General features: G+C 40.8%; 3 protein-coding genes across 8 annotated transcripts in view; 2 read left to right on the forward strand and 1 right to left on the reverse strand.

Moving 5' to 3' along the window:
* Positions 1-6127, forward strand: part of gmcl1 (germ cell-less, spermatogenesis associated) — a 19506-nt gene extending 13379 nt beyond the window's left edge. Inside the window, exons 12-15 of the mRNA XM_063211169.1 lie at positions 2708-2783; positions 4690-4835; positions 5192-5279; positions 5595-6127. Of these exons, the coding sequence (XP_063067239.1) occupies positions 2708-2783; positions 4690-4835; positions 5192-5279; positions 5595-5735 (451 nt within the window). The 3' untranslated portion in view covers positions 5736-6127. The remainder of the gene's footprint in view (positions 1-2707; positions 2784-4689; positions 4836-5191; positions 5280-5594) is intronic.
* Positions 6128-9042: 2915 nt separating this feature from the next.
* fam136a (family with sequence similarity 136 member A) lies at positions 9043-13898 on the reverse strand. The gene is made up of 3 exons (XM_063211166.1): positions 13689-13898; positions 13149-13289; positions 9043-11563 (listed from the first exon to the last, which is right to left on the reverse strand). Exons 1-3 carry the CDS (start codon positions 13773-13775, stop codon positions 11363-11365), a joined length of 429 nt encoding a protein of 142 aa, XP_063067236.1. The 5' UTR covers positions 13776-13898; the 3' UTR covers positions 9043-11362.
* Positions 13899-14212: 314 nt separating this feature from the next.
* The window catches only part of hexb (hexosaminidase B (beta polypeptide)), a 33362-nt gene continuing 32546 nt past the window's right edge, over positions 14213-15028 (forward strand). For all 6 annotated transcript variants that reach the window (XM_063209847.1, XM_063209843.1, XM_063209842.1 and 3 more), the window contains exons 1-2: positions 14213-14541; positions 14791-14945. In XM_063209847.1, the coding sequence (XP_063065917.1) occupies positions 14291-14541; positions 14791-14945 (406 nt within the window). In that variant the 5' untranslated portion in view covers positions 14213-14290. The remainder of the gene's footprint in view (positions 14542-14790; positions 14946-15028) is intronic.

Genomic DNA, 15028 nt, shown 5'->3' on the forward strand with positions numbered 1-15028 from the left:
CGCATTCAGACCTCTCTCCCCTCATTCATGCACATCCTCTTTAACACATCTAGTCATGCAAATTATCGATTAATTCATTAATCTTTAGTTGATTGCCTTATCGTTTGACTTACGATTAATTGAGCTGCGTTTTCCCCCGAAATCTCAATGTTTCTTGAAAAAACCCTGCTAAATCTAAAAATTTTAATTAAAAGTTAGATAAAATACTACATTTAAATACAAAGCGGATTCCAAAAAAGTTGGGACACTTGGTATTTTGTGAATAAAATCAAAATGCTGGCATTTTCAAAACATTCAATCCATGCATAAGATGAACAATGGCACAAGGTCAACATAGGAACAGTTAAAATGAGGCAAAAGCATTGTTTTGAGGGAAATATGTGGTCATTTAAAATTCGACCCATGCAACAAATCTCAAAAAAGTTGGGACAGTGCCAAAAAATGTTGTAATAGTTGAATAATTCTAAAAATAACACAAGGAGGAATATTTTGAAAGGAACTATATTGACTGACAACATGAATGCACAGATAAAATACCATCACAGAAAGGCTGTGGCACTCAGAAGTGAAGATTTTGAGGGACTAATTACTGATCTATTACACAGAGAGAATGAATTATCAAAATTACAGGCATATAAGGCCTATTTCTGTAATGTAGAGTTCTGTGAAATCAGTGCACGAGTTATGAGATCATGACATACCCATCGTCAATAAGCCAACTATGACACTCCAACAATGACAGCTGTTGAAAAAATGACCATAAACACAACACTTGATTAAGGCACATGATGCAGACATTAAAAAGAGTTGGAAGTGGCAAAGCTCATTCCAGATGGACCTAGGTGACATGTGAAACTGTCCTCTGATTACAGAATTGAAAATATTTCATTCTTTTTTAAAATCATGGAGTCATGCACCCTCCAGGTTATGAAGAAAATGAATACTTCAGCTTGATTTAGTGGTCAGTCTGAAAGACTGCATATATGATGGTAAAGGGGTGCAGAGATGCCTTGGTTATGGTCTTCTTACTCATGTAGAGCATTAAAATGAGGGCTGAATGATATATTCAGACTTTAAACAGCATACATAGCTACCAAGGCATTATATTTTGGAGCACAGTCTTAAGATATTGCCCCATAATGATGGCAAATTTCAATCTCTACTATTTTCCAACAGTGTGGTTCCATCATAAGAGTAAACAGGTGACAAAATTGTTTTCTTGCAGTGAGGATATGCCACATATTAAGCATAACAAGAAGATAAACAAGTCGAAGAACACACCTACTGTATCAGTTGAGCTGCTGAAATCATGTCTTGCACATCAAAATATATATATATTTTAAATTAAATCATGCCATCAGTCAAAGTATTTAAATGTTAAGTCTCCTCCCTTGTGTTGTGTTTAGTCTTATCCAACATAAAAAGCATTTTATTGGACCTGTCCCAACTTTTTTGGAATTTGTTGCAAGGGTGAAATTTTTAATTATCACATAATTACCCCAAAACAATCATTCTGCTTGGCTTTAACAACTGATATGTTGTCTGTACACAATGCTCTACCTTATTAACATATTGAATGTTTTGAAAATGCCAGCATTTTGATTTTATTCACAAAATACCAAGTGTCCCAACTTTTTTGGAATCCGCTTTGTATTCCAAATATTTTCACACCCCTCTTCACACACACTCTTCCCATGCCCATTTCACCTGGGTCTCTTGTCAGTTCAATTGGTGATTAATTGAGATTGTTATTTTTTTAAAAATTGATTAACGCATTAATATATTGATCATTAATAAGTAGATTCATCGTTTGTATCGCTAAATACATCCATCTATCTGTCTATTTGTATCCCTCTCGGTTACAGATGTGCATTACTGTATTGAAGTACTCTTGTATTGAACTGCTCTTTTTGTTGTTGGTGACCTTGAACTTAACCTTTGAACAGCGCTTTGGGTAGTATTCATTGTTAAATGGGCTCTATAAATGAGCTTTGTTTTGTTACTGACTGATCTGCTTCACTAAACTACTGCATGTCTTCATTAATGTGTATTTCTAGACTGAAATGGAGAGCCTGGAGCACACTGCAGCTTAGTTTTTAAAGTTGCACTGTGTAATATTAGTTGTATTTATTTAGTTGTTTATTTCCAGAATTCATGCTGCCCATTCATGAATGTTACCTTTTTAATGAATACTTACGATCACCATCAAATTTCAAGTATTCATTATGACTGAGAAAATTGCACTTTTCATACATGAAAAGGGGGATTTTCTCCATGGTCCGCCATTTTGAATTTCCAGAAATCGACATTTTTAGCTGGAAAAACGTATTTCACTTTGATCATGCTAGTACATATTAGTTCATTATTTAGTAAATATTCATGAAAAGATCAAATTTGGCAGTAGACCAGTAGCCCAATTTCAGTGAGCAGCATAGTTGCAATACCTACTCTGGCCACATCCTACACAGTGCACCTTTAAGACTATTTAAGACTATTTAAGACTATTATGGGCACCTGACTAACGTTTCAGCGTTGCTACATCTTCTCTACGGTGTAGCAACATTGAAACGTTAGTCCGGGGTTTGCACATGATAAAGTCTTACAAACTAAGCTGCCGCGTGCTCTAGCCTCTCCTTTCCAGTGATGTTTGTCCCACTGTGATGCACCTGCAGGCTGACTCCCAATTCTACTGTTTTTTTTTTTCTAGACCTCAGGAGGCCAACAAGGAGGAGTTTGAGCTGAACAGCATGCGGTGCGGGAGGAAACTGAGCAAAGATGGAGATGTAGGCCCTCACTTCTATTCCAGTCCCTTAGAGTTTACTGATCACAACATATGCCATTCTAACAATGTTAAATGCACTACAGTATATCACGAAAGTGAATACACCCCTCACAGTTTTTCAGATTTTTGAGTATATCTTTTCATAGGAAAGCATTACAGAAATTTCACTTTGACACAATGATTGGTGACCTTTTAACAACTTATTTAACTGATTAAATTTCTTGTTCACTCAGAAAAAAACAAAATACAGCCATTAATGTTTGAACATGTACTCACAAAAGTGAGTACACCCCATATTAAAATCCGGTAGAGAAGGGGCTGTGTTGGCTCGAATCGTCTCGAAATGAAACGAAATGAAAAGGGATGAAAAGGGAGGTCATCAGTGTGCGTTTCAACCTTTCTTTGCATTGAACTTTTACATTTTGAGTCTGCATCTGGCTTAAATAGATTGTTGTGAGATTTCAATGCAATCCTATGGTAAATATTTTGATCTGCTTCAATTGTCACAGTGCATGTTGACATGCATGTTTCTTTTAGGTGTATTTCAGATTGCCAATGTTGACAGCATTCATGCATCCCCAAACCTTGTCAGCCACACTACCATGCTTGGCTATTGAGAGGATACACTTTTTTGTAAAACTCACTTGTTTACCACCACACATGCTTGACACCATCTAAAGCAAATTTGTTTATCTTGGTCTCAAGAGAGATGAACAGACCAAGGATGGATATGGGCCACTGGAACCATGTTGTGTGATCTGAAGAGACCAAGATAAACAAATACACGTATACTTTAGATGGTGTCAAGCATGTGTGGTGGTCAAAACAAGTGTATCCTATCAAAAGCCAAGCATGGTAGTGGGACTGACATGGTTTGGGGATGCATGGATGCTGTCAACATTGGTAATCTGAAATACACCTAAAAGAAACATGCATGTCAACATGCACTGTGACTACTGAAGCAGATCATGATATTCTCCATAGGATTGCATTCAAATCTCACACCAATGTATTTAAGCCAGATGCAGACTCAAAATGTTAAAATTCAATGTGAAAAAAGGTTGAAACGTACACTGATGGTCTCCCTTTTCATCCCTTTTCATTTCGTTTCATTTCGACACGATTCGAGCAAACACAGCTCCTTCTCTACCGGATTTTAATCTGGGGTGTACTCACTTTTGTGAGTACATGTTCAAACATTAATGGCTGTATTTTGTTTTTTTTCTGAGTGAACAAGACATTTAAGCGGTTAAATATGTTGTTAAAAGGTCACTAATCATTGTGTCAAAGTGAAATTTCTGTAATGCTTTCCTATGAAAAGATATACTTGCAAATTTGCAAAAACTGTGAGGAGTGTATACACTTTCGTGATATACTGTAAATGATAGAAAAAAAGATAGAAATTAAGATTGAGATGATATGAAATACATTGCAGTCAGAGATAACACTGAAGACTTACTTGACCAAAGCCTGTATAAAGCCAATAGTTGAAATCGGACTAGTTGTAATGTGTTGTAATCGTTATTATTACCTCCGCCAAGACGGTTATTTTCGGTCAGTTTGTCTGTTTGTTTTGTCAGCAGGATAACTCAAAAAGTTATGAACAGATTTGGATGAAACATTGTGGAGTTGTTGGAAATGACAAAAGGAACCAGTGATTAAAGTTTAGTGGTTGTCTGGATCACGATCTGGATCCAGGAATTTTTTAAAACATTCTTCACCATTGCGGTATAGGGCGAATTTTGACATTCACGTTTTTAACTCCACAAAAACAAGACAGAAAGACTTGGGGAAAAAACAGGGTGTAACATAGTCAAATGTTCTATCAAACAGTTTCCTTGGTGAAGGTCTACAATCTCTGTGTGCATTTCTAGTTGTAATTGTAATTTCAAATTGTTTCTGCACAGTACTGCTGGAGGTGGACTGGCTTTAACTTCGGCTTTGACCTGCTGGTGACATACACAAACCGCTTCATCATGTTCAAGCGCAATACCCTCAGTCAGCCATGTGGGGGAGCTGTAAGCTTACAGCCACGAAGACATCTGGCCTACAGGTACACATCTGATGTGAAAAACTAAGCACTAAAATTATAGCCACCGAGACATCTGGCTTACAGGTATTAAGCTGACGTTTCTGTACAAAAAAGGAGACAATCCGCACACATCAAGTTTTTTTTTTTTTTGCAAAGCTTTACTGGACTTGCTATACCTTCATGTCTCCTTTTTTGTACAGATAATTCTACTGAATCCTTCACCTTCTAAACAGATGAGCGGTGACCATTCACCACGTCACACATCTGACATATATATATATTTATATATATACTTAAAAAAAAAAAAAATAAAATAAAAAATTCAAGGTTGAAATGTCTCTGTTGATCTTCTGCTTCTGAATTTCTGGTGTTTCCAGGTTACGGCTGGCGTCGTTTGACAACAGCGGCAAGTTGGTGTGCAGTCGCAGTACTGGCTACCAGCTCCTGACACTGGAGAAGGACCAGGTCTGTCATGTTACAGCTGAGTAGAAGTAGTGTAGAGTACTTTTATTTATCCCGAGGGAAACTAAGGTGTCTGACAGCTTACGTAAATAAATACACAAATGCAAAACGTACACAAAGACCTTATTATGTGCTATTGACAGTCAAGTTGCCTGCGAAATCTGGTCCTTTGACCAATATTCTAAACTCATTGTGGCCCTTGGGCCAAAATAATTCTACACCCCTGTGCTTAATGAATAATTGACTAAAAAATAATTGATTGATTAATTAATTCATTAAATAATTAATTGATTGATTGATTGATTGTGTTGTTGGCAGGAGTACGTGGTGATGAACCTGGACAGCCGCCTCCTCTTCTTCCCCCTCTACGTGTGCTGTAACTTCCTCTACACCTCGCCCCAGTCCGAACGCCGACTCGACACCCCCGAACCAGAGAGCAGTGCCAGGAGTGTATCGTGACCCCATACACCCCCTGCCCCCCCCTTCTCTCCTGTCCACTCCTGTCCCTGTCCACCCCCCCGTCACAAACAAACATGACCGTCCACCATCATATTTCACAAGTTCACATTCACATTCATGCCTTATGTCATCATACCAGAAAATTCATTTCGGTTATGTTTTATGTCATTTATGATTATTATTATTTTTTACTTTGGTGTATTTTCTTTTATGGTCATTACAATTTGTTTTTATTATTTAACTTGTCATTTCTAATTTTAATTGCCAATAACAGATCGGCACACGCTAGTGTGTCACAGGCAGCTATGTGCATCTGGATACCTTTGTACTTTTTACCCCTCCGCATTCCAGAACATTCTCAGTGAACTCGTGCCTATACTAAGAAGCTGGTTCAGGGGTAAACCAGGTTAAGTTAAGAGGTAAATCACCTAATAGAGGAGCATAGGCTCTTCTATGAGGTGATTTACCTCTTAACTGAATCTGGTTTACTCCTGAACCAGCCTCTTCGTATAGGTCCCTCATCCAGTCATGCTTTTGTTTTTACACGCCTTCTTTTATTATGTTATATTCATTGATTTTGCTTTGTCACTTTTTCTTTAACGTTTCATTCCTATTTATGTTATGTTACTATTGTTTTTTTTCTTCATTTTAATTTACTCTTGTAAGCTCACTGTGCGCTCTAACTGGTGTTGTTGTTCTCTGTGTTGAAGTGTAAGTATTCATCACGGGGGTATGTACAGTATGTGTGAGTGTGCACACGTGTGCATGTAAAGGTGAGTGAGTGTGTGTGTGTGTGTGTGTGTGTGTGTGTGTGTGTGTGTGTGTGTGTGTGTGTGTGTGTGTGTGTGTGTGTGTGTGTGTGTGTGTGTGTGTGTGTGTGTGTGTGTGTGTGTGTGTGTGTGTGTGTGTGTGTGTGTACGGGTGCGTGTGTGTGTGTGTGCGCGCTCGCGCGTGCGTGTGTGTGTGGGCGTGCGTGTGTTGCCTCTGATGAGAGGTAGCTGACCCTCTGGTGCTTCTGTCGAGCGAGCTGTAGGCCAGCCCATAGACATGTTTAGATATATTGTACGTTTCATATTTTCTGTGTATGGGCCATTGCCATTTTTAATAGCAGAAGTCAGGTGGTGCAACCACAGTTAATGCCATTTTTTTGTATTCATTAAATACATAACTTGGTAATTATTTGAAAAGCAATTACCATGCTATAGTAAAGCAAATGATAATTTAATTCATACAACAATGGCACAAGCTGTGTTTGCACCACTCTGACATATGGGGCCTATACTACAAAGCTGGTTCAGGAGTAAACCAGGTTAAGTGAAGAGGTAAATCATCTAATAGCAGAGCCTGGACTCCTCATTTTCGTAATGCTCTAGGCTCTTCTATTAGATGATTCACCTCTTAATTTAACCTGGTTTACTCCTGAACCAGGCTGCCCCTGCTACTAAAAAGACGTCAGTGCCCCATATGGGCCAGCCTGTCGTTAGTGCTCTCATGTAGTGGGGCTCTTCTCCTCTTTGATGTTCTTCTGGTCGTGTACAGCAGGGGTCTCTACTAAGAAGCTGGTTCAGGAGTAAACCAAGTTAAGTTAAGAGGTAAATCATCTAATAGAAGAGCCTGGAGTCCTCGTTTTCTTTCTTTTAAGAAAATGAGGATTCCAGGCTCTTCTATTAGATGATTTACCTCTTAACTTATTCTGGCTTACTCCTGAATCAGTTTCTTAGTATAGACCCGAAGTGTGTTTATATTGCGCCCCTTCAATATGAATGAAACAGGGCTGCTCTATTGCCTTGATGTTACTGGGACGATGTTGGTTGTTTTTGTTTGGTCATGTCTAGAACGGAGTATATTTGTTGTGCTAGCGGATTCAACACTTGAAAGGGTTGCATTTCACACGTATAGCGTTAGTCATCACTCTCTTTGTTGAATGAGCACTGCAAATGTGTACTTATTGGGCATTTTGGCTCATATACTAAGAAGCTGGTTCAGGAGTAAACCAGGTTAGGTTAAGGGGTAAATCATCTAATAGAAGTGCCTGGAGTCCTCGTTTTCTTAGTCCAGGCTCTTCTATTACCGTAGATGATTTACCTTTTAATCTAACCTGGTTTACTCCTGATCCAGCTTCTTAGTATACCCATCTGATGTTGTAGTGGGTGGATGTTTACTGCAAGATACCTCAGCTGTCTGTAGCTGTAACTGGGCCCTTCTACTGTCTGTATGAAACATGATGGGGTTCAAGTCAATTCTGCAAAATTCACGCCGTGTTCTCTGTCCCTCATTGTCAACTTGGACATTCATTCATTAATTTAACATTCAAACTATAAAGGTGATTTATCTGGGAAAGAAGATATTAAACCTTGATTCACATGAGTAAATTTGTTTGTGTTTCAGAGTTGGTTTGACAATTATTTTTCTTTCAGATACTGTAAATCAATCTTGTTTTTTAAAATAGTAGATAGATGTGCAGTATTTACCCAAATCTACTACGAGGAAAGAGGGCCGAGGTAAAGACACGAGTGTGGAGAAACGATTTGCCCCCATAAAGCTGTAGCCAGCCCTCTTTTTTCTTCAATATCAGGGTTGTTGTTTCTTTAGTTATCCATCCTACTTGGGCCTATACTAAGAAGCTGGTTCAGGAGTAAACCAAGAGCCTGGAGTCATCATTTTCTTAAAATTAGGCCTCCATGCTCTTCTATTAGGTGATTTACCTCTTAACTTAATCTGGTTTACTCCTTAACCAGCTTTGTAACAGGCCCCTTGTCGTGGTGGTGATGTGTGTTACATGAGTGAACATTTCTACGCCTTGCTGACCAAGTGGCTGCTGTCTCTTGACGGACAGAGAGGAGCTGACCAAAAAAGACAAAAAATGACACCAGGCAGAATGTCATTGCCAGACATCCATTAAAATGCATCTAACCAGCCACAGTGGTGTGTGTGTGTGTGTTTATATATGCCCTCTTTCCTTTCATGGTAAGAACTAAACTAAATAAAGAGAGCCCTCTTTATTTGGAATTAGTGTACACAACCCAAATGGTTGCTGTAAGTAAGGCTACTGTATGTAAACTCTGAAATCTTTGTGTTTTGATTGTACGGAGAACAAAATTATGGTACAAATACCACTTGTATTGTAGTATTATGAAATTGTGCTATGTCTTCATCAGATCTAAAAGGTCCAGGAGGCCTTCTGCAAAATCCTCAAATATCACAGTGAGAACTAGGCTAGTTATCGTAATTTGGATTTTGCAGTGTGCATTTAACATGTACTTCCTGTGCCCTTGTTCAATAAAAAAAACACCACAGGGTCCACTGCTGAGGTATCGCAGGTATTGATTTATTGTTTGTATAAAAAACAAACATGAGCACAAAGTCAGAAAGCCGAACAGTACATGACTCTTTTTCACAGAGAGGACACAACTTTGTCACAAGCAGCAAGGAGTGTGTGTATGAATGTGCAGCACACACCGACCTCGCTGCGTTTTTACTTCCACAGCCACAAACACTTCCACTGTCACTTATCCGCAGAACGCCACCCAACACTAGGCATGCAAACAAACACACAGTGCAGGGGCCTATACTATGGGGCTGGTTCAGGAGTAAACCAGGCTAAGTTAAGAGGTAAATCATCTAATAGAGGAGCCTTGAGGCAGGACTTCAGGCACTTCTATTGGATGATTCACCTCTTGACTTAACTAGGGCTGGGTAAATTAATCAAGTTAATCGATCGAATCGAATCGAAATTCACATGATCGATTCACAGGGCACAAAAGCGATTTTTTTTTGGTTCTTTTTCTTTTTGTTCTTTTTGTTTAATTTAGGTCTATGGAAAATACCGAGTAGGTATTAGTCAATTAGGCCTAGGCCTACTTATTACAAATTAGCAATCTGTTCACACTGTCAAGCCACAGCCCTTTGACATTTTTATATAAAAATAGGCAATAGCATCTTTTGGGGGAAATCTGGCAACAAGAAAGGAACGGATTAAATCGATTCGGAATGATTCGAATCAAATCGAATTGAATCGTGATTAATCGATTCAAAGCCCTAAGAATCGAAATCGAATCGATACAGGAAGCTGGCTGCGATACCCAGCCCTAGACTTAACCCAGTTTACTCCTGAACCAGTTGAGAACTTCTTAGTGTACCCCTCTGATCAGAGATGTTAAACCCGAGTTGCACGTCCCTCTTAATCTTTGGAGGGATGTACAAAACATTGAGCGGATTACGCACACTTGCTGCCTTGTTATCTGAAGCCTGGCCAATGCAATACAACTGACTATCACACACAAATATCAAGGTCATGTCACAAATAGTCACTTTGTCAGCATGGCTGTGGTGGATATTTTTTTAGCACCATATTATATGTACTAGTACTACATCATGTTATATCATGTTTGTAAATATTTTATTAACAGCTGCGGTTCAGTGCCATGTGTAATTAAATCAAACAACAAATTGGGTATTTTCAAAGCTGAATGTCCTTCCTTCATCTTATTTCCTCAGAATATCAGGCCAGCAATGGGATGTCTCATTTCAACACCCAAAACAATAATAACATCTCGACAGTAAAACCAAACCCAGAGGTCAGGCTGCCTTAATGACTGAATAGCCCTACAAATTCAATCAGAATCCCTTTTCTTGGGGTGAAACACATGATGACCATTTACAGTACCACACACACATCCATCCATGCCTCCATCCACTGACCCATCCACCCATCCATCCATCCATCCATACGTGAGCCCATACGTACATCACCCTGACCTTGCATCAAAGAGAGTAGAGTAGAGCAAGATGATTCAAGCCCATGCATTTCCTGGATCTATGTGATGTCATGTGAACGCCCCTTTAAGAGACCATCGGTTAGGAGACCTTTGGAAGCTTTAGGTTGAGAATAAATGGAGTTCCCTTGGCACAGTAGATGGCGGTAGCGCACATCTTATGCAAGCCGTCACCAAATGTCACAGAAAGAGAAGGAGGGGACAACGCCCCCTTAGGAGAACAAACTTGAGCACACTCCTTTGCATTGGGTGAGCAGAGTTTGAATAATGTTACTCTTATAAGAAAATATTTGCTTGCATTGCTGTATCAGAGCCTCCATGTTCAGCCTGACCAAGTAAGTGACATGTTTATACACTCAGCAGCCACTGTGCTAGCTGGCAGTCAGTCCCTCTTCTGTGATGTTGTCAAGGTCATTTCCCAATCGCAAAAGCCTGTTGGTGAGGATGTGAGGTATGGTTGCCAGTTGGGCCCTCTTCTGTGATATTATCTGGGTAGGTTTTATTCCTGCAGTCGTCTCCCAAGCCTTGGGGCCTATACCAAAGATTCTTTAATCGACCGTCTCTGCCTATAAGACAAAGCAGGTTCAGGAGTAAACCAGATTAAGTTAAGTGATAAATCGTCTAATAGAAGAGCCTGGAGTTCTTAAATTCTTAAGAATATGTGGCTTCAAGAAAATGAGGACTCCAGGCTCTTCTATTACATGATTTAACTCCTAACTCAAACTGGTCTACTCCTGAACCAGGTTTATACATGAGGCCCCTGATGGTGTATTATGGTAAGGCTGCCGTGCCGGTGTGATTTGATTTGATGTGATGCGGTATGGTGTGGTAGGCTACGTTGTGATGGTCTGGTCACTGTGGCTGGGACTCGGCTATGGAGTTGAGGCTGTCCTGCAGGCGGCGGGTCATGCTGGGCAGCAGGTTGATGTGATCGTCTACGCAGCTCCCTACGCACTGCTCCATGGCCACCCGCACCGCCGGCTCCTTGGCGCCCGTGTCGAACAGGTCCCGCGCCTTGTCACTGCAGTGCATGGTGCAACGCGACAGCCTGTCCTGTGGATGAAGTGGAGAAGAGAAGAGGAGATCGTGTTTGAGTGGAGTAACTTTATTGATCCCTGGGGGAAATTAAGTGATAGTCCACCTGGGAAACTCCAACTCCCATTGTCATAGTGACACGGCACCCCACAGCACTCAAGTGTTCACTGCACACAACGAGATTGCATTTTATGCCTCACCCAGGGTTCCCACTCTAATTCAGATATAAAATTCCATGATTTTCCATGACTTTCCAGACCCAAAAAACAGAATTTCCATGACCATTTCGGTAAAAAGAAATTATGTTAAAAAAAATGTTAAAGTGTGAAAACTAAATTATCCTAAGAGCCGACACCGAGCCACCTAACCGCCAGACTTCAGTGGGCTCATTGCATTCTAAAATGCTGCACATTACAGCGCAAAACTTAGCTGTATCTGGCGAAGCGTTGTAGTAGGCTATAACCAGTAAGAAACAATGTTATACACCAAACAAAAAAGTTTTTGCTTTTACTCAGCTGTTAAGAAAAGTCCATGATATTCCATGACTGTGCGTGCAAAATGGTAAAATTCCATGACTTTCCATGACTGGAAAAACATTTATGAAATTCCATGACCCGTGGGAACCCTGCTCACCCGTGCAAGGGGCTGCCCCCAATGGCGCCCCAAGGGAGCAGTGCGGCAGCGGGGCAGTACCATGCTTAGGGTATCTCAGTCATGAAGCAGGATGGGGGAGAGCACTGGTTAATTACACCACCACCACCACCACCGCGCCAACAACCTGGCAGGTCAGGGGTCGAACTGGCAACCTATGAGCTACAAGTCTGACGCTGTAACCGCTTACCCATGTGAAAATAAAAAGACTGAAACGAAAAAAGAAGACAAAAAACAAAACAGAGCTACTGAAACATGCTGCCACTCTTGTCGGCGCTGGAAGTGATCATGTTATTCATGTTGGAGAAACAACCTAAGGGATAGGTGCGCAACCTAAGGGATAGGTGCGCTAAACCTCTAAGATGCAAGGATGGTTAAATAAATAATGAGAATAAGTGTACAGAATAAGTTCAGGCCATTTAATAGCTTAGTATCACTATAGGGGCTGATTCATGCTTGGCAATAGTGTCAAAGAAAAGCAGACCTCAGACAGGGTAAAAAGATAGTATTACTCTGATGGTTAAATAGGTCAAATAATATTTCGAAATAGCCAACTACTCAAAACAGTGTTTACGCAATAAGATAGTGGAGGGCTTTGCAGCCTTCCCAGAGCATGTGTTAAGGTGAGTACTAAGTATTGCATAGACAGGAGGACCACTGAGGTCTGCATGCGAAGAAAATCTGGGTATTTTTTTGTTAACAATGTCTGTGTAGCATTGACATTACAAATTCTTTATAAGAGGATAGCCCCTTGAGATGAACATTTCGTTTTTGAGGGTCCTCAAAATACATAACACATGCACACATCCACACACACTGAAGCTCTTCCTCCCCAGGCAACCACACACTTCCCATCTCAAGCCAGAAAGATGTGCTATAATCCCATGCATGGAAGACAAGTTCTAATGAATCCATTACGACGTGTGTAAAAGATAAGTGGAATTGACCTTACCTGGAACTTTTCCAACTCTGCGGTGACCGTTCCTTGCGCATGTGCGAGGGGGGTATGGCAGCGTTCGATGCACGAATGCACCTGGTTCATGCTGTCCGTGGAACGCTCGCAACACTGGGCGCTACAGTGGAACATGCGCGCCTGGAGAAAGTGGCACAAGATAGAAGGGTTTGATTAGACAGGTGCCTCTCTCGCCCGTGCCTTTATCACTGATGGCACCAGGTATGAGTCATTTAATACAGCAAGTACCTTTTGTGTAATGTGCCATTCCCTGTTGCTGAACTACACATTGCTTCAAAATCAAAGCATGACCTGGAAAGTCAGGTTAATCCCTGAATGATGGTTAATTCCATTGTTATTACCCGACAGCATATATTACAACCGACATTGAGATCTGAAGTTCCCCATTGCCAGCCCTATGGATTACATAGATAACTTCACAAGTTATACAAGTGCACACCTGCATGACATGACAAGAGAATCAGTGGTGTAATGTAAATGGAAATTAGGTAAGGTGCTGCATGATCGGGGGAATCTTACCTGCATCTTGCGTATGTGGTCTCGCTCCAGGTTTTCAACCATATCTTCCACAGCTTTTGTCACGCGAGCTTGGTGTGCCTCGGCCATATTTTGTTGCTAATTCGTTCACTAAAATAGAAACCACTGTATTCTACCCCTCAAGTATAAAACTACCGTTTCAATAAGGTGACCTCCGTGAAAGCATGCAACTCATTCATGCTGTTTCCGCCTTCAAACTCCACTACTTCCGGCCAATCCGGAATCCACTTCCTTCAAACCAAGGTGCTGAGTCGCCATCTACTGGCCATTTCATATACTTGTATTTTATAATTTGAAATGGTCTTTGTTTTCACTCAAAACACACCACTATCCAGTCTCGCGAATTAGGTAGCTTGTAAGACTACACGTGTTCAGTTTTTCAAATGCACACATTAATTAACTAATGCAATTTAGTATTGTGGGCTGGGCCATTCACGTTCATCCCGCCCATGGCCACACCCCTTCCATATTTTTTTTCTCACTGTGCGCTCTCTCTGCTTCCTGCATTGCTCAGCTGACTGGTCAGTTGACTGGACTGGACCGTGCGCAACACTACAACTTTCACGTTGCTTTAACAGAGCAGAATGGCTGCTCTTGTGAAGATTGGGGTTTTGATTTTGATAGCCGCTGCTGTGTGCCAGGGATATCAAGACATTTATGACTTCGACGGCAAGAAACTACAAGACACGGACTATGTTTCTTTGTGGCCATTGCCCCAGAAGGTCCAGTCGTCCGCAACCGCGTTCAAGCTGAGCAGTGTCAACTTCCAGATCATCCATGCCAAAGGGTCATCAGCAGGGTCCAGCTGTAGTATTCTGCAAACTGCATTTCGCAGGTAAGACTTTCACATTTTGCCTGGTCGACCAATGACCCAATATCCTTGCAGAATCCAGGATCTTGTACTACTTCCGCATGACTTTGTGGTTACTTAGAAAGGGCTCTTACTTTATCACGTGAAATAGAAAGAATGAAATAAATGAAATAATATTGTGCATTTCCATGTCCCTTTAAAGATTCACATTTGCAAAATACAGGCATATTGCACAATAACTAATACTTTACACACAATTGGAATTGTATGCAGGTATTTTGATTACATATTCGGCTACAAGAAGAAACAAAACACCAAATGGGAACCAAAGAAGACGTTTGGCGAAGCAGTGACCCAGCTCCAAGTACTCATCACGTCGACCGACTCCGAGTGCGATGGTTTCCCCGATCCCAAAGCAGACGAGTCATGTGAGTCAGTGTGTGTGGTCAAAGTTTTATGTTGCGTTTGTTTCCTTCTCCTCCGCCGTCCACCGGAGACGTTTATCTGTTTC

This window comes from Engraulis encrasicolus, chromosome 11, assembly GCF_034702125.1.
Source record: "Engraulis encrasicolus isolate BLACKSEA-1 chromosome 11, IST_EnEncr_1.0, whole genome shotgun sequence".
Classification (NCBI taxonomy): domain Eukaryota; kingdom Metazoa; phylum Chordata; class Actinopteri; order Clupeiformes; family Engraulidae; genus Engraulis; species Engraulis encrasicolus.

Excerpts from the sequence above, each read along its gene's own strand:
- fam136a (XM_063211166.1), bottom strand. The coding sequence starts at position 13,775 with ATGGCCGAGGCACACCAAGCTCGCGTGACAAAAGCTGTGGAAGATATG. Across the intron at positions 13,290-13,688 it reads ACCACATACGCAAGATGCAG|GCGCGCATGTTCCACTGTAG; the intron begins GTAAGATTCCCC and ends CACTTTCTCCAG. Across the intron at positions 11,564-13,148 it reads CAGAGTTGGAAAAGTTCCAG|GACAGGCTGTCGCGTTGCAC; the intron begins GTAAGGTCAATT and ends CTTCATCCACAG.